This window comes from Aquila chrysaetos, chromosome 10, assembly GCF_900496995.4.
Source record: "Aquila chrysaetos chrysaetos chromosome 10, bAquChr1.4, whole genome shotgun sequence".
Lineage (NCBI taxonomy): Eukaryota > Metazoa > Chordata > Aves > Accipitriformes > Accipitridae > Aquila > Aquila chrysaetos.
This window is the reverse complement of record NC_044013.1, coordinates 15,212,596-15,237,992: the sequence shown is the minus strand read 5'-3', so window position 1 is coordinate 15,237,992 and position 25,397 is coordinate 15,212,596. Positions and strand designations below refer to the sequence as shown.

Here is a 25,397-nt window from a genome sequence, read left to right as displayed (position 1 = left end):
TTTGCAAGTAGAATAAAATAAGTTGCGTTTTTTTTTTTTTCTAGATCAACGTTCTTCAGTCTAAAAGGAGAGCAGAAATCTTAAAATCAGTAAGATACACTTTATTTTCTGTATAGAAAATATTTAAATACATCTGAAATTAAAAATGTGACTGCAAAGCATTATATTAAAAATTTAGTTCTTTTACCCATCAAAACATTACCAGCACATTTGGCACTTTGGTCACAGTTTGGCCTTTACTATAATTGGTCATAGGTACTTCACTGTCTTTGGCAATCCTTTTGGTTTGGTATTGAACACTTTAAGGTTTTCACTGCTGTTGACTCTTTGGTATGCGATTCATGGTTAAAATGGAGCTTTGCCAAGAATTCTGCTTTTTAGGTCTGCTATATTCCTTGATAAGCCATAAGCACTACTTATAATCTATTCTAAGATGGATTCAGCTTTTTCTACAAAAAAATTGTATTTTTATGTAAATAGCATATTGTAATAGCAAATATACAATAAGCTTTAGTATAGTATCTGCTAAATTAATATTCAGCTGTATCTGCATGATAGTTTTCTTCTGATTGTATTCCCTTTTCTGCTTCACATTATCTCTGTAAAAAGCTTACTGAGGTAGAGACTGTCAAATTCAACGGTGCTTTTTTTTTTCAAAGGTCTGAAGTTGTACTCCCATAATTTCCTTAATTCCTTTAAATAGCAAAAACTTCAGTTGGATCACAGCTTTATAGCTGCTTGCCCTTCTGCTCTGCATCTTCCCAACTTGTTTTCTTCTTTAAGACTGGACAGTCTTCTCAGCTATGTTCATAAAGGTTGTGGTTTTGGATCATTAGTAAATATATCCTGTAGCCCCTCTCTAATTTACATGTCCTAGTTAAACAGGAGATAACAAAAGTTTCAGGTGACATGAATTAGAAGTAATTTTCTGCCCTTAAGTAGATCTGTTTGTTTTGTTAATGGGGTTAATCCTATTAACTAATTTCTGAGATTTTTGGCTTGGTTCTTTGCTGCCTTTACCTTGCATGTTTATTTGCAACATTGGAAGCTCTATGTGATATCAATGTAAAATTGCCAGGACACAAGAGCAGAAATTAAGCCTGGAATTGCATTTTAAGTTTGTTCATGTGGATTAGTTAAGTGATATATTTATGTGATATCTGATAAATATTTGTCCTTTAAAAAATGTACTTTTTTTTCCTTCTAGATGTTATCGTTTATGTATGCCCATCTGGCTTTTTTCCATCAAGGCTATGATCTTTTTAGTGAACTTGAGCCCTACATGAAAGATCTTGGTGCACAGGTAACAAATTACTGTAAAAATTCATAACTATATGCTGGAATGAATGAAAACTTGATATATGCATATGTATCAGGTACATCATAGATTTAGTCAACAAAAAGGTAACTGTAGTGTGATAAAGGCAAAGCATAAAAATACACTCTAAGTGGTTTGAATGAAAATAGTTAGAAACTGAAAGTTGTCTGTTTACTAAAATTAATACCACGTTTAGGATTTACATACTTAAACATAGCCATGTAGTGATGTTTGAGGTACTCTATGGTATTCAGGAAACTGGATTATTTTGTTTTAAAGTTTTTTGTATATGACTCATGTTATAAATATATTTAACAATAAAAAGTAGATTGTTTTTTTTCCTTCTGCTTGTATACATTATTTACTGTATAAATTATACAGTGTGCGAAAAAGAACATTGATGTTAGCAACTTAGACCATAAAACAGAATTCTGATTTTAATAAGTAGTGCAAAACTGAGTTCATACAGTGAGTCCTTCTTGCCCAGTTGTGGTGTTTAAGAACACACAATGGCAACTTCTGGGTTTTCAGTGAGGGACTCATGAAAAGGTTAGATGGACCACAGCCATCTGCACACAGGAGGCATTGAAAATGGTTATGCAAAATAGATTAAGAACATATAATATTTAACTGAAGATCTGTCTGTGGTGCAGGAAGAAGGCTCAGCAGTATGTTGACTTGTTTTCAGTGCAAGCTGAATGGGCCTGGAAATAATTGTACACCGCATTTTTTTTTTTTTTTTTTTTCCCCTCCTCTGAGGACTTGCAACAACTGTACTGATGCAAAACCCTCTATTGCTGCTTCCCAATCTGATCCACAAAGCAAAGCCAACCCAAATTCTAAGTGTCTGTCCAGATACAAAAGCAAATGAATGACAGCAAACATTTATTTGCATTCATCTCAAGTGGATGTATCGCTGAGTGTCTGAGAAATGACATTGTTCTGAGCTGGTAATTCTTGCCACAGTGCTGTTGTCATCTGTGCCCCACAACCTGCTTCTGTGTCTGTGCCATGATGCAGATTGGGAACTGTAGAAAACTCCATCAAATGTCTAAATAGTTACTTTTTTGCTAGACTAGTCCCAAGTCAGGTTACTGTGGGTCTTAATTATTTGTACAAACACACATCAGGGAGGTGCGTGCATGTGTGTGGCAAACAAGTGATGGAGCTGAGAAGAGAGACAGGCTGTCTGAGCTGGCATTGCCATCAAGAAGGGAAGTGAGTGTACAGCTATAGCCCTCTGTGTTTGGTGTAATAGTGGCACTTGAAGGGTTCAGGTGCACATGACTGTCCTTAGTTGTGCCTTTTATTCTTTCACATCCTTCCATTTTGGATTGTAATTATTGAACTGTAGTGTTTTGATAGTATAGAATGTGTCCTGTACCTCTGTAGAAGAGGGGATGGGGAAAGGAGACTAAAACTACGGAGTTGGTAGTGGTTTATGCTACCAGCTAGCCTTCAATGTTTCCATATCATTGTGTTCCTCGCTCAAATAATCTCAAGGTTATTTTTCAATGGCTGGTCATCCTTTTGCCTCATGTGGTAAGGAGCACTGTGTAACATTCATTTTGGTGCTGGTATCATAGCAACTGAAAGAGTTAAATTTAGAAAATCCAAAGCTGAGAATGTTTAAAATATATTGTAACTGGAGCAAAGATAGACTGAAGACCCTAAAGTTGTACAACTTGCTGAATTATTCTTTTGTGGCAGACCTTGGCATTTAAGTAATGGATATTTTTCATGACAGAAGTAGACTTGTAAATAGCTTATGAAAGTTTAACAGTTAATGGCTTTGCAGTTTGTATTGGTTGAAGCTTCTGCCTTTAACAGGTCAGAGAGAAGAAGGTATGTTGTGACATAAAACAGGGATTTGCTAGATTTTTCTGAAAATACGGTCAGATTCTTTCTGTTGGTGAATTTTCATTCCCACATAAATTTTGTGTATGATCTTAATTACAAGGTTTAACACCACCTGAAGTATTAAAATTGAAGTGATCTTAAATAGTATAGTTATAATTTTTAATTCTTTTGTTTTGCATTTTCAAAATAACTGGTTTACATGATGGAATAGGATTGAGCAATTTTGCTTTCTGGATATTTTAGGTTAGGGTAGGATTACTTGTGAATCAGATCATTGTAGGGGAATCTGTAATGGCACACAAGTGTAATATAAACTTTTTGATGGAAATTACGGTATTTGGCACTTTTCATGTGAAATGTGGTGTTAGTTTAAGAAGAAAACCTACCTGAATTTCCATTCTGAGATGGCTATTGAAAAAGCTAAACATTTTAATCTGATTTAGTTATCTACAGAATACCACTTATAGCACTATATGTTTATAAAAATACATTTACTGGGAAATGCAGTATTTTGAAAACGCCAATTTTTTTGAAGACCACCTGGTAGTGGTATAATGACTGGGATTTTGGTAGTTTAGTGTGATTGGCCCCAGCTCTTGATAGTTGTATGCTGTTGGTCTTTTTTGTTTAAGACTGTTAATGTACTGCTCACCTGAGTGAAAAGAATAAATTCTGGTCTGAGCTTGGAAACTGGAATGATGCAATGCTGTCTTGATAGTAAAAAAAGTAAATGAGAAATGAGCTGCTGTTAAGAAATTTGTTTTGGCACTTATGCTGTAGTAAATGTGTCTTCAAACACTTGCATTTAAGATAAATTAGAGATAATTGCCCTAATCTGAATGTGGCTACCTTCTGTTTCATCTAGCAGGGTAGGAGGAAGAACTTCTTGGGGGCCACATGCAGATTCCTGAATCTGAGGTTTTAGCAAGAAACTTGATTCCTATAAAGTCTTGAACAGCCCTTGGACCACAAAAGCCCTTTTATCACAAAAGAATGGGTTTCCCAGGGTTCTTGGTGCCAAACAGTCTTAGAGCACAATGGCAGCCTAGCCTCTGTTTTAGAGGCTCTTCTATCATTTTTAAGTCATATAGCTACATAAATAGGACATCTGGACACTTCAGTCTTTGATGTGTTCATGTTCATAAACACCTGTAAGGTGTGAAAGTGCTGGTATTGTCATTTGGACTAGAGAAGAAGCCAGGAAGAGACAAGTTAAGAAAAGTAACAGAGTATGAAATTGGATCCAGATGTCCTAGTTATCTGATGGCTCCTTAATTGCTGGAGACTCTCTAGCATAAGGGCATAGGAGCCAGTTATTGTCTCTTTTCTTTCATTTGTATCATTTTAAGCAGGGGAAATACAGCACTGGCAAAAATGAGCAGAGTTGGCAGGGGTTCTCACTCGTGGTTATGAGAGTGGATGGAGGTGATCCTGTTTGTGTGTGAACTGGAGGTTCTGTTAGTCAGACTGTGCCCTCTGCCACGTGACTGACTTCGGCTGGAAAACTGGTGTCGCACACTTTTCCGGGTCTCCTCGTTCTAGGCCTGGAGTAGAATGAGGTCTGTCCCGCAGATGTAAAGCTGCGCACTGTACCGCTGTGTTTGGTATTGCATCTGCATCGTTATTCAGTAAGGTACTGTGACTGGCGTTAATGGCAGTCTTGTATTAAAGGCTGGATAAAGGAGGAGTTCGTCAGATTCCATAGCATGTCACACAAGATAACTGGTCTTTCAGGCAACATCTGTTCCTCCACTTCACCGTATTTCCTATTTAAACATCAAAGTCTGGAAGAAACCGAAACAAAAATACACACACACGCGCACACACACACAAAACCCGCACCCCACCCCTAAAAACCCTTGCAACCCAACCAAAAAAAAAGGGGGGGAAAAAAAAAAAATCCCAAGCAAAAAAACCTTACTCTCTTATAGGATATCTTACATTTCCTGCCTTTTTTTTCCTTCTGGTTTTAAAAGGAAAACGTTAATAAAGTAGTGTTGCAGACATGCTTGCAGCAAGTTTTTGGTAGTGTTTTTTTTTAATCAGCACAGACTTTGTAAGGATGCTAACTTAAATCCTCTCTGTTGTGACACTCTGTTTTATTTGCAAAATCATATTGTTGTTATTTCTTAAACTAGAAACAGTTTGAATGATTCTACCTAAGATTTCAAGGAATCTTGCTCAAATACTGCTGGTGACCTGATCAAAGCTATCAATACAAAAGCCTGGTTGAGGCAGTTCCCCCATTTTGTGGAGGAGAAAAATCACTAACATTCATTCCTAGTTTTTGCTGCTAATGCCAGTGCTGCTGCATAGGCCAGTCAGCCAGCAAGAACAGCTAAAGCATGAGTCATTCTCTTCAGAGACTGAGCACCAATGCGGTATAGTCGCATATGCTTGGCACCATGCTGTTCTTTGAAACATTTCTTCTAAGGCTTACAAGAAATGTACACCTTTTGTAGAGGTTAATTCAGGATGGTAGTGCAGTGCTTTAAATGAGGCTTCAGTGGTAATTCAAGGTAAACACTTTGTGACCAGAGAAGTAATTATACTATGCAAATAAAACAAGTCATGCAATGTCTAGACGTGTTCTTTTTTGTCAGCATTATGAAATCTACTGAGCCAAGTTTCTCTTGATATCTAAAGATCCAATTTTCTGTTTCTCTTTACAGCTGGATCAGTTGGCTGTAGATGCTGCAAAGGAGAAGAGAGATATGGAGCAAAAGCACTCCACTATTCAACAAAAGGTACTTGAGACAATGTAAAAGGCAGACTGCACACACATTTTTGTATCTCTAATATCTCTCCCCAGCAGTGCATCTCTGCATCGGAACTGTGAGGGGTGGTATCTTTAGTGCAGAGAAATAGACTTACACATCATTAAGCATAGGGTTGGATTGTAGATAAGCTTTTTGTATTACAGAACAGAATATTATGTTTAGTTTTGAAACATAGAACAGTAGAATTTATTTGAACGCTGGGACTCTAACATTTCATTAGAAGTCTTAATTCCTATTACATCTTGGATTCAATATAGTTGTAAAAGTTGCTATCTTCCCCTCTTGCGTGTCTGTAGAAGAGGTGTATATGCTGCACAGTCCTACAGTCATAGGACACACTTTCTGGACTGTGCCAAATATGAATGCAGCACTTTGAGGTAGTGTGGCAGCTGCTATTGCATATAAAGAGCAAAAGTAAACTTTTGTAAAGGCTGTCTAATGTATGGTGTTCAGCTGTACACAAATATGAAAATGATAATATTAAATTGCTGGTTTGGGAAGATTTGTACGTGCAATAATTCTTATTTTTGCTTGTTGAGAAAAATTTAGATAATTCATTTTGTGGGGGGAATGACTTCTGTTGTTTGGATGTTTCAGAAGCTCTAGATCAGTATTGGTTTTGCAGGTATAATGCTAGAAGTTAAAAATATTTCCACTGAACTCTCCGGTAGTGAGCTAATACTGCAGGTACATTTGAAAGGGAGTAGATACCAATTTAAAGGTAATGCAACACTTCTTACTCTCATTCAAATACATTCTGTATTGGTTCAGGTGGCATAAATTAAAAAAGCCTAATGTAAATGAAATCTGATGAGTAAATAAATTCAGGAATGAAAACATGCTAAGATTAAAATTTAGGTAGCCTTAATAGGAGTCAATATTAATACTAATGGGAAAAGGTAACATTTTTGGTTGCTGAAAATGTTTTTGTCATTTCATCCTGTCATTCCTGCAGGAGTTGGTGGGAAGCATTAGGATGGCTGTAACCATGAAATTGAGCAGACATGGTGATGGGTTTTAGGGCAGTGTTGATGTGCTGTTTTAGGAGGCAGACAGGAGATAACTACAGGCAAAGAAGGGGAAGAAAGAGGGGAAATGGGAAGGAGATGGAACTTGAGAATTAACATTGACATTCAAATTTCAATTTGAGCTCAATAGGCCTAGTTTCAGGAGTGGGCAGTAGTTGAGGGTTTTACTGTTAGAGAACAGTGGTGCTTGGTGAAGGATGTAAGTTATGGGCAATTATCTTTTGGCCATAGAAATAATAACTTGTTATGGTGAATTATGGTCGTTGCTGTTGCCAATGGTGTTTACAGTCTTTGTTTTTTCTTCAAATGCTGCTAAAGGCTGCTTTACAGGTAAACTGTTTCTAATAGTATCAATGGTTATTGAAACTTCTAAGCTTCATGAAACTTGATAAGCTGTATCTGTGTGTAATATAAATATTCTTGGTTTCTAGTACAAATGGCAATCATAATGAGGTTATTTATATATTGTTCCTTATTTTAACTGAATGACAGTTTTATGCTGTCTCTAAAATATAATCAGGGCAGTCGGATTGTATCATGTTGTCGTCTAAAGTTCTGTGTTTCAAGTTGTGTATGTTGTCTCCTATCCTTATCAGTGAAATCACTGATGCATTTCTGTGATGATAATGCCTAGATTAATGCATTTAGGCTTTGGAGGGCATGCTTTATTGGAGATTCCTCTTATAACTTGTCTAATCGTTTTCTTGGTTTGTTACTCAAATCATGTTGACTGTTTGGTTTTTTTGTCTCCTCCTACTTGCTTTTCTCAACCTTCCCACCAAGTTTACTTCCAGCTCATTGGGATTTGAGAATCTTGAACTGCCTTAGACCTTGGATCTGGTTCTCTATATCATTGTTTGTCATCTGGTCAACTTGACCAGGATGGCTACCTTGTTCTCTGTTCTCTTCTCATGGCTTGTCATGTTGCTTTCCACGGGGCTGCCTCTTAGGCATGTGTTCCCAAATATTCCAGTGCCAAATCCTTCCATGTTTTATAACTACTGAAACTTCTGCTTCTTGTGTTGAATATTCCATGAGGTATATGTGTATTTAATATACTGAAGTTTTAATCTAATGCTTCAGAATGATGCCTTTTCTTCATTGTGCGGATAAAGAACAGTTCCTTTTCTGAAATGTATAGGTAAGTGCACATGTGCACACACCTACCCACCCACTACCTGTGTTTGCATATATGTGCATATGCATGCAGAATAATTGCACTAATTAAATAACTCATGTCACTTTTCTTTATAATCATCATCCTATTTAATTAGGCTGTTGTCTGAGAGGCTAATACAAAAGTCATGGAAGGGCTTGGTCACCACTATAATTTGACTTCTATTTTAAGAGAACTGATGTCTGATTTTTTGTTTGTTTGTTTTAACTTTTGTGTTCTATTTACTCAGCAAATATGGAGGAAACATTTTTTTTTTTTTTTTTTTTTTTTTTTTTTAGTTTAAGAAATTATTTTTTCCGTATTAATCTGGAGCAACACCTACTATGAATGTAGAAATGTCATGATCATTCTGGGAACTTTTTGCAATATATTTTTATAGGGAAAGATTCATTTTAAAAGAGTGGTGTCATGGTGTCAGTATCACTTAAGACTTGTAACTGTTGTTTTCTGAACAGTTTGCAGCCCATTGCTGTAGTAACATGTTGAATTAAGAAAATGTAAAAATTGGTTGGGCCTGTAAACAGCATTATGGCTTTTTGGTTTTGTGACAGAGCTAATATTTTTTCTAAAATGAGGGAAATGATCTAGGAAAAATGTTTGCATCAAACTTCAAATAGTTTTCGTTGTATTCAAATCCCTTTTTCATGAAAAAAAAAAAAAACAAACCCAAAAACAAACCAAAAAACTGCATCCAAAGAACTGCTCAGGAAACAGCTGGAGTGAGAATGGTTTAAAAATTTTTAACATCTTGAGTAAACAAGGTCATAGGAAACCAGATGCTACCACAGTCATAAAGCATGCATAAACCAGAGCTGCTGATGAGAAGTAATGCAAACTAATTCCTCTCTCAAAAAACAAAGATATGCCAGTATTTCAAGTGACTTGTATGCTCAATGACTCTCTCGCCTTCTTTCACTTTGTCTTGGACTGTAAACCTTGTTACTTGTTGTGTCTGTTGTTGTTTTAAGCCCTTCCACAAGGGCCTTCCAACTTAAGCATGACAAACATCTCTTTTGCCGATGGGATGGGAAGGGAATGGAAGCAACTTTCTAAATGGGTGGGTTGTACAATTAAGGTTTTCTGTTTAGTAAATGCTGGAGTAACTTTTCAGATTAGTGTTTTCTTTAGTACTTATGCTTCCCGCATTTACTGCCTTTTTTAAAAATTTTAAAAATTCTGCTTCTCTAAAGTAAAAAACCATATTGAATACATATTCAATGTTAAAATGCTGATACTCACACTCCTTAAGATGTACTGGTAAAATGGCTTGAATAGCTTTCATGACCTGCTAGCAATCTTTATATTGAAAGTACATCGAAAACGCTGCTGCTGAAAAGTATGGGGGTTTATGTTTTGGTAACAAAATGATAAATTGATAAGCTCGTGTGAAAATGCATTCACTGAAACACTGTCAAGAATAGTAAGTATTCTGTGACCCACCAGGTTAGTGTTAATTGTGGAAATGAAAGTTGTTTTTCCATTGCCAAGTGGTTTGCTATCCCTCATGGGCATTTAAAGAAAAAGGCGGGAGGAAAAAAAAAAAGGCACGAAAGCATGCTGTACGTTTCATTTATATAACCTACTTTTACATGTTTCTCTTCCAGTAGCTGGCCAACCTTGAAAAACGAGTATCAGAATAGAAGCCATAGATTTTCCTTCCTTCAGATCTGAATGAAATGTGTGATAATAGCACTTCAGTGTAACTTTCATAGCACTCGCTTAATTTTCTTAGTTCTGGTTAAGTGAAATGTACTTCAGTCCTAACTGACACCTAATTAGTAAATAAATTATGTTTAAAATTCAGTCTTTATCAGCTGTGTGTTTGCTTAAGGAATGCAAAATTCTGAATCATGTAAAGTGACTGGGTTTATTAACATGTGATTCTCTTATGCAGGTCACTGGAAAGATATGGATGTATTTCTCTCCACCCCCTGATTATTTTTTTGTGATTCACTAAACTTTTCCATGCGCCAAGATAAAAATAAACTATAATGTGACTGCTTTTCTCCTATTATTTAATTACAAAATAGCAGAGACTATAAGATCAGACACAGCTTATCCAGTTCCTTTTTCTACTTTTATCCTTTTAATTGAAATGAAGCGTGGGGCGTTTTTTGTTTGTTTGTTCATTTTTTTCCTGACCACAACTTTATCAATGAAGTGTTATGGATTAAAGCATATGGAAGCTTTATTCCACACCCCCCCCCCCCCCCCCCCCAGTTGGTAGCCTGCTATGAATAGTTAGGAAAATATTCAACATTTCTCTGTATGCTCTTGTGTCTTTATCTGTTCTATAAAGGTGGAAGTCAATCAGGGAAGCCATTAAAAGTGATGCTCAGTACACTTCATGAGGAAGGCTCAGTATTTTAGACAATTTGGACTGCGTGTAGCATGATAAATGATCCAAAGGAGTTTTCTTGTTATGCTTGCATATGTCTTCAAAGCATAAATCTGGATTCATTGGAAAAGACAGTTGCATTTTCTGCAGCAGTTCTCCAAACCTGGAGGAAAATGTGATTACATAGTAGTTTGGACAGAAGAGACTGAGGGAATGTATATTGTCTTTCACTAGACAAGGAGTTGCAGGCATCACTGAGGCAGGAAGATGCAAATCTTTAGCAGGTTTCATTATGTTTGGGAGCTGGTAAGTTAGATTAATTTATCAGGTTTTTGGGGAGGGAGGGAATGTGTCATCAGCATTTCTAAGTCTGTGCTTATAGGGGTTTTCTTTTTTTTTTTTTTTGAGAGGATAGGAAAAAACCAGAAAGGACTTTTAACACTTTGAGAATGTTTGTTTATGTCATAAGTTGTGACATACACCAACATTCTCTAAGTTAAAATTTTACTGTGATATTTGGCTGTTTGTGCTTACCTGAAGTCTTTAATGTTCAGCATGTTCTGATCTAGAAAACAGAAAATCAGTTATTAAACGCTGAATAATAAATGCACAAATTTGTGATCTTTGAGAAGCTTTTATTTGCAACCTATATGTTTATTCAGATGAGTATATGGTAGTGATACAATAGTTCCATTTGCTTTTGGAACTCTTACCTTTGCACTGATCTTCTGCCAGTGAATTAATAAAAATCTAGATTTAATATTTCAAATTCAGTTAATCTATTCAGATTGATAATAGCTGAAAACACTGAGTAATTTTATAGAATTAGGTGCTGTGCTGGCCTGGGATTGTAAAGGACCCATTTTGATATTTATAGCTGCTTCACTGTCTTGTTTAACCTTGGATTGGACCAAACCATCTGCATGTATAAGAGTAAATATTGTGTGGAGCAGAAAATTTGTGTTCAGGCTGTGCTATTACATAGGGCTAAAGGTATTGTTTTGGAAGCTGACTTTTTTTTTTGGTGTAGCCTCTTTTCCCCTATCTACAGACAAATTCCTAAGGAACAAAGTACAAAACAGATTTACAGACATGCTTTTCACACAAAGCTGCTGTTTGCAATTTACAAAAAGTACCTGCTGAAGGTATGGGAGCATGACATTATGAAGTGTACTGCATCTTCAGTATTTAACCTGGGTTTTTTTGTTCTGAAACTTAATTTTCAGTGATGTTTCTCTTCTGCCCTAGTTAAGGGGAAGAAGCTGTATGTTAGTCTACTTTAAGGATATGTTTCACTAACAGTGAAATTAAATAATAACATGTCATTATTTTGATCTCCGGACATAGCTTATGATAAATGATGTTACTCCATGTGTGCTTTTTAATGCACCCCTAGCAGCTGTTAGGCACCCACTCACTGAATACCTGAACTCTGTAGCTCCCTGGGAAGAGTCCATGCTGTTTCAAATGATGTGAAAGCAAATAATCACCACATGTATTGCTACTTAGTTTATCTTTGCTGGAGATGTGAAGTAGTTAACCTTTCTAAAACTTTTAAAGCTGTTATTAACTGTTATTAGCTGTTACTATTTGTTATTAGCTTGATTGAAATGTATATTCCCTTGTCCTGCTTCTAGCTTCATATTCTTGTCAAAGATCATAAAGAAAAAATTACTCCTAAGTTCTTGTCATCATTGCCAGCACCCTGACTGCTATAATTTAGAGATAACTGATAGTGTCATCTTTGTTTGGTTACTTGTCTTCTAAGTTCTGATCCGGCTCACCTGTCAAGATGACAGAGCTGAAGAAAATGCTAAAGCAATACTGGCTCTATACAGTTGTCTGTAACAGGCTGCAATTGCTTTTCAGTTTTGACTCCTAACTCCCATTGCCCCTTTTCCTCTACCTTACTCTTCCCTTTTTTTGGAATATATGTGAGACCATTTGAGCAGACACTTGAAGCATCAGATGATCTGTCAGTAGTGTTTGCCCTCTATTTGGCCATAGAGGTCACCAATACCTGAGCAAGAAATTCCCCTTGCGTGCAGGTAAAGTAAATATCTTTAGCATTCTGATCTCTTTAAAATGCTTTTTAAAAAAAATTGTCAGGGGCTGAGAGAGTCATGGCTTGACTAATCAGTGTTGCAAGCAAAACATTATTCCTAAATGTTTACTTTTTGACATTAATACTGCCCATATTTGAAGTTTTATTTGAAACTGCAATGTCTTTTTCTTCTCTTGTTCCTTTGTACTAGGATTATTCCAGTGATGATACTAAACTAGAATACAATGTAGATGCAGCCAATGGTATTGTTATGGAAGGTTATCTATTTAAGCGAGCCAGCAATGCCTTCAAGACTTGGAACAGGTAATTATTCAGAACCTCTATTTACTAGCTCATTAAGATACTGCTTGTTAAGCTAAATTCTGGTCTGACTTATAACCTATGCAACTCACTGATTCCACAGTTTTGACAGAACACTTGGACGACTCTGTTAATTGGCGTAGAGATGACACTTCAAAGCCGTTTTTCCTTATTTTCTGTCCTAGTTGTTTGCAAGCCTTTTTCTAAGAGTGTATCTTAGTCTGGAGAAGTCGTATGTATGGAAAATGTGCTTTGCTGTGCGCGATCTGGCTCTAATTGTGTTTTGGCCTTACTTTGGAGTTGAAACAGAGCGATCCTTATGATTTTATACAATAAGCTATGTGAATGTATATGCTGGGAAAATAAATGTTAGAGGACAAAGTAAAATGGAAGTTGCGTAGCCATTGGAAACTGGGAAACACAGTGAAGGACTCCAGTACTCAAGAACTCAAGTTATTTTTCCTGAAAGATAAGCACGTAATTGTTATCCTTTACAATTCCTGTCCTGTGCAGTGACTTCTGCTTAGTAGTTTTGATGGTCCTGTTGGGATTCAAAATATGTCGTTAGTCATGTCTCTTTAACAATGTATATTTTACTATTGTTTAAATATTTTTGTCCCTGAACAGGATTTCTTTTGCATTTCCAAGGGTGTATGCTTTTTTCAAGGAAATATTATATATGCTGGAGCATTCGCAGTGTAGCTGGAAACAGTTCTTGAATTTTAAAGTTAATTTGTTGTGATATAGAGCTCTTTTTATTATCTTATGCTCTGTAATTTTTGCAGGAGTGCTTCTGTTAAACTATTTGCTGTGTTTCGAAGGCCAGAATGTACATTTGGATATGTGATCCCTTCTAACCTTAATTATTCTATAGCTCCTTGAGCATCTCAGAACATCAAAAGTCTGTAACAAATTGGGATTGCTTCACTTAAATCCATAGACTGATGCAAGGGCCACTGGTGTCAATAAGACTGTATCTGTATTAGCAAGTCATGTGCAACTAGTATAAGAGATTTTGCTTCAGACTACTAGTCTGGTGCTGTGGTCTGATTATCCACCTGTAATTGTAATGTACCTTCTGTGTTAGTTTCATCCAAGCAGAATTCAGAGTTCTCCAAGACAAATCTGCGAGGCCTCAAAGGACAGTGAAGGGAGAAAACTGGGAGATATGCTTCAAAACCATGTTCCTGGTCTGAAGTAAAATGTTAGTGTAAGCACACTGAGAAAAATCCACAGTAGCAAGGCAGGAGATTGTCCTTTATTGGTTTCTCAACAGGCTGAAAGGGTCCTTTTTGCAAAGTGTTCTGCAGGATTGACTGCAGCCTCTTGATAAGTGACTGAAGGCAAAACTCTGACTCACTCTGGGTTCTTCTTTTGGATAGCTTGAAGGTCTTGCTCTGAAGAGAGGTGGCAGGAGGGAGCAGGACAGGAGTGTTAGAAGGTAGCTGAGAAATATTATTCTTCCACATGGCTTCATACCTAGTAATACTGTACATGTATCTTACTTTAAGGTGGTTACGGAGTAGGATTCAATTAAAACTCCTGTATGTTAGAAATTTAAATGGACACAAAATAAGTACAGGGAAGTCATAATTAAATCAAGATACACAATGACATTCTTTCAGGTTAAGTTACAGGTTTGAACATGTATAATAAAAACATATCCAAACAATAAGTTATTTAAGTGAGCCAAGGTAAACAGCTCAGTAATGAGTCAGAGCTACCTACTTTTACTATATAATTTATATTTGCTTATAGTTTTTTCTTCTATTTGTCACAAGAGTATTCAATAAAGCTAAACCTGTAACCTTTATTTAATCTGAGATTCTTGGTAACTTATCCTACTGTGATAGGCTAGTTGGATGCTTCAGAATTAGGCAGAGAATAGCATTGGATATGCTATCTGTAAACACGGTTTAGAAATTGAATCAATCATTTTAATTTTGTACTTCACAAACCATTGCTAATTGTTATGAAACTACTACTACTATTATTATACATAAAATATATGTTTAAGACCTCCTTCATGAAGACAACTATTAGTTTCTGCATCTAGCCCCATTTTTCATGTTTTAATAAAAATAGAGAAGTATTTTTATCTTATTTTTATTCTGAATACATTTGTAATTGCTTGCTATGTTGTAGGCACTGAAGTGGTCATTGCCACTTTCCACTGCCTGTTTCCACTGATGGAATGCTTTACTTATGTACTACTGCAGTTTCAGCTGCAGGGAGATAATACTGATTAAAGTTTAGCATATATTAGAGGTGAGTGTGTTTTTCCAGTCACTAGGTGGAGTACAAGAAAGGACCATGTTGTTGCATTGAACTGTTTTGTGCCTAAAAATGTACAATGAAATACCAAAGGAGGAAACATTTAGAGAATTATGTATTTTACGTGATGGAATTCAGAGCTGAAGTCAGAGACACCAAGACAGACAAGATATTTTCAGTGTTCTTATCAGATAGGTAGTTTGCTGCTTCATTGTATGCCCATCTTTGGGGGAGATAGGTGGAAAATCAACCAGCTGAAACAAAACTAGAAGAATTTACCCAGAAAGAAATACTGGAATTTCCTCATGTTCTGAGCCAAGGGTGATGGCACTGATCTTCCTTGCTAACTGCTGATTACGCTGTCAGTAGTAAGATGTACTTAAAATGGCAGTTTCTCTTTTCCCACTGTTGGTATCAGTTGGTGTTTTGATGGTTCTAGACCTTTTTAAGTACTCCTTTAAACCTGAATTAAAGGCACCAAAAATCATTGCAATTACCACTGTTAGTGTATACTTGCCTCCATTAAAAACATAAGAGAAAAGGAAACGGTACAATGGATTTTGTCTGGATTTGACACGCATCAGTATGGTTCTAAGATTCTAGGCAAACTCGATAATTGTGATGCTTCTGTGTGCATGTCTTGGTTAATGAGTCCATGGACACCATAGTGGATCATCCTGGGAAGTCTGGTTGCTGGGGGAGAAAAAATTAAAACCATATAATGCAGCCCTTTGAAGGGGGGCAAATCTGTTCTGATGAATGAAAACTTATTTTGTTTCCAATCCAAGCTAATTTCTTACTAGGATGTTCTAGTTTCTTCTTGGGCAGCTGGCAGCTTGGCTTTAATTGTCTGAAGACTAGTTATTTGGGCTTTTGCATCAGATTTCCTGTTCTTGGGATATTTCTGCATGACACTGGCTTGAGAAACAAATAGTGTTTGAGCAGGTTACAAAGTAAACCACAAGAGCTATTTGCAATTCAATGTTGCTGTGTTTTGAAAGAGCTGGAGATTTTGCAATCTCTTTTAATTGTGGCTAAATGGATAGTGTATAATGTACGTGAGTATTTCAGATAATATACTTTAACGGAATCAAAATGATATCTTTATACTGGAAAGTCTGACAGTAAGAGGTATGGAGACCTATTTTTTGAATGTACGTCTATCTGTTTGTAAATGATGTATCTTATTGTGCACAATTTTTCTTAAGGCATCAGGAACTGAAATCAGGTGCATTTATTATTGTGGAGCAGTGGGTGGAAAGCTGTTTTAGTTCCTAGAAATTCAAATGAAAAATAAGTCCATATCATAAAGAAAGATATGCGTCAATAAATGTGTATAGGGAAAGAAACATTTATCAAACACTAGTATGTTCTAAATAGGTTTTAGGTTGGATGCATTAAATGTTTTCCTTTTTAATTCTGCTGTATTTTCAGATCATGCTAATTCTTTGCTTATTTTGCTCATTTTGCATTTTTCATTCCTTCTCCTCCTTTCCCTTATGTTTTAATCCTACCCCATTTTTTCACATGACAGGAAAAAGCCAGATCACATCAGGTACCAACCAGCTTCTTTTATACCTTCCCAATGTTTCTTTGGCACGCAAAAAGCTCTTAATTAACCCTGCATTTAATTTTGATTACTTGCAATGGATGTATAAGTGGCTCAGTCTAAGAAAATAACAGAAGGATTCTGCCTGGGATGCCAGTATACCTGCTGCTCAACACCTTTAAAAGAATTAGAAAGATTGAGTTAGTTTTAGCTAAAAAGGAATTACAGCAAAGTTTCTGCACACAAACTTCTGAGCTTACAAGATCAGTGTTTTGACTTTTTCCAGTTGATGTTGGTGAGGTTTTTCTTACCAACTGCATTGGAAATAGAAGTGTAACTTTTAAATGTTGTGCATTCTTAATCACTCTGTTTTATTTGCATGCTGATAGCAACTAGTGAAGAAAACTGTTTCCTTTTGAGAATCAATAAGTGTGATTAATTTTTTTTTAATGTAAAACTCAATTTAAATTTTATATTTCTTTTTGGTATTACTCAGTTCTCAGAAACTGGAAATGTTTTTCAATGAATTTTGTATTGTTTCCTATTTAACAAATACTCTTTCGAATTGTGTAGGTATAAATGATGGAAAACATTTGGTTTCTAAACACAAACAGCTATATTTAAGCACTAATGAGTGAGGCAGTGCAAATTACTTTAAGATTCCCCAAGTATGTTTTTTCCTTCACCATGCTTCTCTCCTGTTTTTGACAGCATGACACATTTAATGAAACTTTGATAATGGTCAGTACTTACTGCACACATTTTGCCTAAAAGTTTATGAACATTAATTCTTAGAACAGGATAGATGTGGTATACCCTGTAACAGCACCTTCAGTACATATACTGTACCTCAGAAGTTCCTGGCTGTTACTGCTGTAGACCCCCAGCAGTCTGTTTCCTTACAGTAATGAGTTTACTGATGATACTTGGTTAATAAGAAATAATTCAAAGTTTTTGGCCTGAATAAAACTGCTGTGGTGCTGACATGTTGGGGGGAGTCTGCCACTTTTATTTTTTTCAAGCATACAATAAAATGTATTAACTTTATTTTCCATTGACACTTACTTCAGAAGTGTGATCTACAAGTTATACTACATTCTAAATTGTTGATCTTGTTCAATAAAAGTTTCTAAAAAAAAAACCAACAATCAAAACCCCCACACTTTGGCTGGACTGAAAACTTCTCTTAGACTTAATTTCTGTACTAGAAAAAGAAAGGGGCTAGAATACTTTGAAAACTTCTAGACTAGGCTTTAAAGATGACACAAATTTGTTTTACAATTTGTGTGCTCACTTATATCCAGTTGATCAGATTGGACCTTATTTACTTCAGTAACTCACTAAATATTTAGCTGTAGAACAAATGGAAGCATTGCATTAATGAAGTTAATTATACTACCTAAGGCCATTATTAGGGTTTTGCTCCATTCCATGTTATCTTGGGGCAAGGCTCCGTTTTTCGGTTTGGTTTTTGGTTTGTTTTTTTTTTTCCTTTATCACTTAGGTACTGCTTTTCATGTTTTTCTATTTGGTGTTACGTTCAAAAAAAGCACATTAAAAAGCCTGGGTTTATTTTCCTTTTTGACTCTGCTTTTTTTGTTGAGTTATATATTTAAATATTAGTAATAACCTGCCTTAGGCTCATATTTGAGACTTAGTTACCTCATCTATGGTTTTTTTTAAATAGATGGTAAAGGTGATACCTTTTAAATAGCAGTGACCAAAACTACTGCTGCTAATAAATTGAAAAAGTAGTTAACTTTTTGCATTATTTTGTTCAATTATTTTAATCCAAAAAGATGACTTTTTATGTTGGAAATCCAGTATTAAAAGAAGATCCTGTTGTTGCTTTTTAAATTAAATATATCTGCACAACATTTGAAAAGATTGTTAAAAGGTAGAATCTCATCTGTCTACTGAGTACTAACTTTTCTAACAAATACTAGATTTTCTGATTTGTATCTAACTTTTTTGTATATCTTAATTTTTCTTAACAATCTTTGTGTGCTACATCTCATGAATGGCTTGTGGTGGTTGAATAAATATATGAAGCCCTCTTGTTACTAATTGTAGTAAACTGTAGCTTGAAGTTCAACAGCCTGTGGAGAATAACAAGATATGTTGCAATACAATATTTTGTATACTGTTACTATTCAAACTAATTGACAGTGCAGAAAAAAGTAGTGTGGCATAAAGTGAGGTATGAGAGATAATTGAGTAATTATGCAGTGATAAACACAGGTTCACATTATAAGCCTGAACAAAACAAAGTAAGTGTAGCAGGACTTAATTATTTCTTATGTTACCTTGATTTTTGTCAGTATATCAAAACCAGTGATGATTGGTTAGCTTTTATTTTGTGCATCCCCAGAAGAGCTAGAAAGGGATGGTTATATTTGCTGCTTTTTTTATATTCAGTGGTCTGATAAAATGCAGTTGTTGGATCTGAGGCCCTCATATTTTTTTCCACAATATGAATGATTTTTGCACTCTCTATGAATTGTATCCTATCTGAACAGTGAGTTTGACAAGGAATGATACAGTTCAGAGGAGTTTTTAAGCATTACGTTATCTCTTAGATTTTATAGGATGCCTTCATTAAATCTTTTATTTGTTGTTTTCCTACAAAGCTGAGGCTTAAGTTAGGATCCTATGTAAAAGATTTTCCTTGGTTTTGCTTTGGTTTTTTGTGTGCAATCTTTTCATTTCAGTGTCTAAAATTTTAAGAAATGCCAAGCATAGATAGACATTAAACATGCATGGAATAGCAACATGTAGTATTTTTAGTGCCTTAGTAAGTTATTTCTTAGTTCTACTCAAAAATATTTCAGGAGTAAGTAGTTTACATATTTTAAGTATCTTTGTTATTCAAACTATCCAAATTTGTGTTATCAAACAATTACTTGTAGCTTGCTGCTAAAATACAGAAGTAAATGTTCTTTGAAATGAAAATGTTTTGTGTGATAGCTTAACTAATGTTGTCATAACATGAATGCGTTTGTTTAGGACTCAAATTATTTGAACCTTGCTTTCTTTTCTGTTTTGTCTTTGCTTTCCCTTTTTTCAATGTTCTCATGAAATAGTTGCCAAAACTGACTGCGGCATTACTTCTGTGAATTCTTTTATGCAGTCTCTCTGCAGACTGTATGTTAGCGCATTTTGGTCAAATAAGCACTGTAAAATCAGTTATGTATTCTCTGGATGTCTCTTCATTTGAATAGGCGCTGGTTCTCAATACAAAATAACCAACTTGTGTACCAGAAGAAATTTAAGGTAGGTATCAAAAACTGGCTTGGGATAGTTTGGGGTGTGGGTGATGGTTTTCCTGATTGATCAGGGGAAGGAGAAGCAGTGCTGACATTGGCATCCTGTGTGGTCTTCAACAACCTACTGCATTTTCTAAATTACATTCCGCTTTGAGAAAATGAGACTTCTTCCCTTGTAAAATGAGACTAATTGCTACACTTCCAGATTTTGAGATTCCTGCACAGTGACTTGTAAGCACATACTTTATTTGCTGTGGGTTTTGTTACCTTGTTGCAGAGAAGGTTTATGAAGAGCCTTAAAAGTTGTTGGTCCCAAAAGGCTTGTAGGCACTTGGTGGCAGTGGAGTATTCCATGCTGTTTTTTGAGCAGTTGTGTTTAACTCTTTCAGGACTTGCTCCTTCCAGTTGCTTACTGGGTTCACATATCCAATTTAGCAATTGGGGAGAGAGGGGGGAAGAAAAGGTTTGAAAGCATTTGTTATGAAACAGTCAGGGATGTTATGTACATGTATTTGATACTGAAAATGTGAGGTGGTTCAGCAGCCAATGTCTGCTTGCTGGTGGGAAAGTACAGTTGTGTATTACAGCGCTGAGTGCATCGCTGCCCCAAGCTGTAGAAGCCAGCCTTTTCAACCAACATTTGGGCCTGTGCTCCTTTATTTACTGTTCTAGAATCTGCTTATGCACCACATCGCTGTAACTGTACTTTGTGTTGGAAAAAAAACAGAGAACTGTGTGGAGATGGGGGGCAGGGGGGGGAGAGCTTAAGACAATTAATTTCTCTTCAGTGTTAACAGATCAGAGGCTATTCCTTGTTATCTGATACTATCAAATTAAGGGTCTTCATTTTTGTGGTTGGAAAGGAAGGAAACTGTTGAGTTTATGTGAGCACATTTGAGATGGGCATTTTGTGTTTGTGAATTCCAATTACGTTTTTATGTTTTTTAAAAACTCACCTTTAAAATGCCATTAGCTTAGAATAGACTTCTTATGAATTGAATCAAATTTTCAAAACCACTGCATCCAGCTTCTGGGTTTTGTACTTGGCACTTATAATACTGCTGATTTAGGTGTAATCTTTCTGATTTATTTGTGATTTAATTGCATCTCTTAGAAAGTATCTTTGAACTCCTTTGAATACTGTTGTTTAAATTTAAGGTATTGATTATTAGCAGATTGGATTGCAGGTAAAAAGTAATTCTCCAAAGTTTGCATTAAATTTTCATGAAATACAACTAAACACTAAAATTTATCTAAATACTTCCTGCTAAGTATCTCTGATTCTACCTACTTACAATTATATTTTTGGAGGAAAAATTTGTGTGAACAAGCAAATATAATTCAATGATAAATAATTTGGGATTATTAGCAACTTTATTCTCTTTCCTCTATGTGACATTTTTGTTAATTTTTGTCTCTTAGGATAATCCCACGGTAGTTGTTGAGGACTTGCGGCTTTGCACAGTTAAACACTGTGAAGACATAGAAAGACGTTTCTGTTTTGAAGTGGTTTCTCCAACAAAGTAAGGAGAAGTGATGGAACATGTTTATTTAAAAATAAAAAAGTCATTGCATTCAGTTGTCTTGAAATGCAGGATTAACATGTCTCTTGGAATAGATCAAAACAGAAAAAGTAGCTGAACAATTCTGTTCTCTGAAATATTTGCTAAGAGAAGTGATGCTGTGAGAAGTGTTCCTAGTATTCAGTTTACTTTTGGCATTAACATAAACATGCATTCTTGTGCTTTAAGCATAAAAGGCTTGTGGTTGTGGAGCTGTTGGGGCTTAGTAGTAGCTGATACTATCAAACTGCATAGTAATGTAGAAAATAGATCTGCTTCTCCAGATTTCTGATTGGTGTAATGAGAGAGAAACATACTAACAAGCTGTTGTCTCCAGTAGTGTTATATTACATTTGAGAATGCACTACATGAAACTACCAAATAAAAATATTTTTCAGCTCTAGCAGTGCAGTGTATTGGTTTGGTTGTATTTGGAAAAACATGGCAGTCCTGCCGCAGGAAGGGCAGGACATGGATTTCTTATTAATGATTTTGAGATGTGACTATATTTAAGTTTTTGATGTAAGCTCAACCTGCTTTTAGGTTTGGATGTTATCTACGCTCCCCACTCCTACTTAACGTTTCTCTTCTTAATAGATTGCTGTCCTAATGTTTGCATCCTCATTTGTGGTTCACTTTAATGTGCATTTTGCTCCTGCTTGCCTATGCTTTTCCAACACTTAGGGTTGAAACAGTTTTGTACTTTATGACCTGTTTCCTTTGATTGTTGGTGTGAAAAGTAGTTCACTCTTTGTCAGAGAGCTTTAAAATAATTTTCTCTTGATCTCAGTGAATGAAACTGTTTTTTGAAGGACTTATACCTGTATCTTGTGTAATTAGTCATGGAGGCAAATTGCATGTGTGGATATAAAAATGAAAAATTTGGAATGAGAAAAGAAAGGGAATAGGAAACTAAGCCATTCCCTGGGTTACTTGAGAAGTCATATCTATATGTTTTAGCATTACCTGCAAATAGTTTTGAGACAAGGAGTTTGCAATTCATAAAGGGTCAGCTGCTTCGTTATCTCAAAATAAACAGGTTTATTAGATGATGCCTATTAAACAATATACTTGTGGTGATAGTGAGAAACTTTCTCAAGAGTCTGTATTTTATTGAACAATGTGTTATTTGATGTTAGCTGCTTGGTCAGTCTCTTTCAATCTGAGTACACATGTGATTTGTCACAGAAGCTGCATGCTTCAGGCTGATTCGGAAAAGCTGCGGCAGGCATGGATTAAGGCTGTTCAGACCAGTATTGCTACAGCATATAGAGAGAAAGGGGATGAATCTGAGGTGAGTTTAAAAACCGAGCAAACAACAACCGCTCTTTAGATCCTGAAAATTAAAAACAGAGAAAACCTCTTTTTATGAGAGGGAAGGAAAAAAAGAATCCATTGTTTGTCTTCCGGTGGAAATGCAATGAAATTTTGAAGGCTATGATTTATATCTAATCTATCTTTTGCTCCATTTTACTAATGTTACTTTGGCCTATATGTTTTGATGGTTTTTTTTCTGAAGTGTGATTAAAATTCATAGGATACTCCTATATTCAGTTCTAATATTTCTTCTAAAAAACGAAATATTTTTTCAGTTCTATGGGTTTCCTTGGCCTTAAACGCAGAAGGTTTTTTTTTTTTCTGTGATTCTAGTGCACAGTCCATATCCGTAGGACTTTTATTTCTTTAATTTGGTGCGTGTGTCTATCTTGTTTGTTTCTTTCTTTTCTTTTCTTTTAGAAACAGGAAAAGAAATCATCCCCTTCTACTGGAAGCCTAGAGTCTGGCAGTGAGACAAAAGAGAAGTTGTTAAAGGGAGAAAGTGCTCTACAGCGAGTTCAGTGTATTCCTGGTAATGCTGCCTGCTGTGATTGTGGTTTGGCAGATCCTCGCTGGGCCAGTATCAACCTAGGAATCACACTGTGCATCGAGTGCTCTGGGATACACAGGTTGGGGAACTCTTCAGAACTGTATTTAATTTGTGCATTGACTTAATTAGGAAGGGTGGTGTTTGCCTCTTCAAATGTATATTGAAGCAAGATTAGAGACCCCTGTTTGTAAACAGAATTAAGGTAACTGCTTTATTTGCATAAATTATTGGTAAAGCTGTCTGAAGTAAGACATAGCATGTAGTTACAGGTTAATATTTTTTCATGCTGTTTAGGAGCTTGGGAGTCCACTTTTCAAAAGTAAGATCTTTAACGCTGGATTCATGGGAACCTGAACTTCTAAAGGTATGATAGTAGTTTTGAAACCAGTTTCTATTCGGTACTTAGATTGTTGTTCTAAAGCTTCTGCATCAGAAAGTTCAATGCAGGAAACACTTGCATTTGTATCCAGTGTATGTCTTGCACTTTTGAGTAGAAAATGTTTATAGTTGTGTGTTGGTTTTGTTTTTTTTTTAATTCACACTTTCTTATAATACATGCAGTAGCAATAGTTATTCTTGTTACAAACTTGTGAGTCAGAACAACTTGGGACACCTTCAGGTTTGCAAATGCAATTTGAGTAGTAAGTTTCATCTGATACTTTCAACATATAAAAAGGGAAGTCTGTTTACAGACCAATAATGTAGTGGGCTGAAAAATTTTGGAAGTGCTATATCAGCCTAAAGCATGATCATATTTGAAAATTCAAATGCCAGCTCTTACAGTGAGATCTTGATTTTGTACTCCTACTGGCTTATAGGAGAACACTCATGCAACTGCTCTTGTGTGCTATTTGTGTGCCAAAATTCTAGCTTGAAACATGGTTATGAAAATCATGTTGATATTGAATTTCCAAAATAGGAACTCGCGCACAGATGCATGTGTGCAACTGGGTAACAGTTGCAAAGCATTTGTTTCTAGGTGGGATGTTCTGGTACTTAGGTATTGCTTCTCTGTTCTGAACAATCAGAAGACAAAGTGAAGAGGGGTGTTGCTCTTGTGGTTTGACCTTAAATAGTTTTAATATCAATGTGTTCATGCTGAGGAAACAAACAAACAAAAACCCCCCAAAACTATACCTCTTATCCTGTTCATGTAAATACCAGAGCTAAATGTTCTATCTGGAATTAGAAGCAAGAAGTCTGTTCATTTCCATCAGTAAGTTTGACTTCATGGGCCAAATTCTTTTTAAAGGTAGTATCTGCAGGCTGCTTTTTGTCTTTGATCTTTTTCTATAGACATAACAGATTATGGTTTAGCAAAAAGTCTGTTGGACAAGATGGAGTAGAGTTGATTGAATTGTCTCTTGCTGACTGATGGGATAAGAATAGCTACTGGCAAAGCTCATAGAAAAGAATACCTTTGTTAATGAGGCTTGCAGATGTCACTCTGGACAGAAAAGATTCTTGAATGACAGCTGGTAATTTTTGCACTCCTTTTTCTAGAAGGGAATGGCACTTTAAGAGAGTGACTATATTTTTTGCTATCTTACTCAGAATTTGGTCTCTCTATTCACTGATTGTTTCATTATCATGATGTAAACCCATGCTTATTTCTGTAAGTGTACTTTTACCAGTGAAAATACTAAGTTGTAAAAATAGGCTAAGTGAGGTTAAAACCAACTAAATAGGTAGATAAAGCCTTTTGCAACTGTATTTGAGTTTGTTTACTTTGCTTCACAGCTTATGTGTGAATTGGGAAATGATGTTATAAATAGAATATATGAAGCAAAGTTGGAAAAAGTGGGAGTAAAGAAGCCACAACCTGGAAGCCAAAGGTAGTAATTTACCAGCAGTGCCTCTTACTTCCTTCTGTTGTTGCTTCCTTCAGCCTCCAGCTTTAAAAGATGCTGCTAGTTAACTATTAACACTCCTTTGATTTAATCTTTGTTTCCCCTTATCACCAGGGGATAAACATATCACCAGTATGTTTTGCTCTCCCCCTTTTCTCCCTCT

General features: G+C 35.8%; 1 protein-coding gene across 13 annotated transcripts in view; it reads left to right on the top strand.

Annotated features, from left to right (window-relative positions):
• The window catches only part of ACAP2 (ArfGAP with coiled-coil, ankyrin repeat and PH domains 2), a 71,101-nt gene that overhangs the window by 30,479 nt on the left and 15,225 nt on the right, over positions 1-25,397 (top strand). For 6 of the 13 annotated variants that reach the window (XR_003925234.2, XM_030027011.2, XM_030027021.2 and 3 more), the window contains exons 7-18: positions 45-89; positions 1,208-1,303; positions 5,851-5,925; positions 7,305-7,316; positions 12,757-12,869; positions 16,675-16,695; positions 19,911-19,962; positions 21,378-21,478; positions 22,706-22,811; positions 23,255-23,463; positions 23,679-23,748; positions 25,125-25,219. Coding sequence is in view for 12 of the 13 variants with exons in the window: in XM_030027011.2 (XP_029882871.1) it covers positions 45-89; positions 1,208-1,303; positions 5,851-5,925; positions 7,305-7,316; positions 12,757-12,869; positions 16,675-16,695; positions 19,911-19,962; positions 21,378-21,478; positions 22,706-22,811; positions 23,255-23,463; positions 23,679-23,748; positions 25,125-25,219 (995 nt within the window). In the remaining variant the exon portion in view is untranslated. The remainder of the gene's footprint in view (positions 1-44; positions 90-1,207; positions 1,304-5,850; positions 5,926-7,304; positions 7,317-12,756; positions 12,870-16,674; positions 16,696-19,910; positions 19,963-21,377; positions 21,479-22,705; positions 22,812-23,254; positions 23,464-23,678; positions 23,749-25,124; positions 25,220-25,397) is intronic. The other 7 variants (XM_030027010.2, XM_030027017.2, XM_030027015.2 and 4 more) reach the window with 3 other exon arrangements.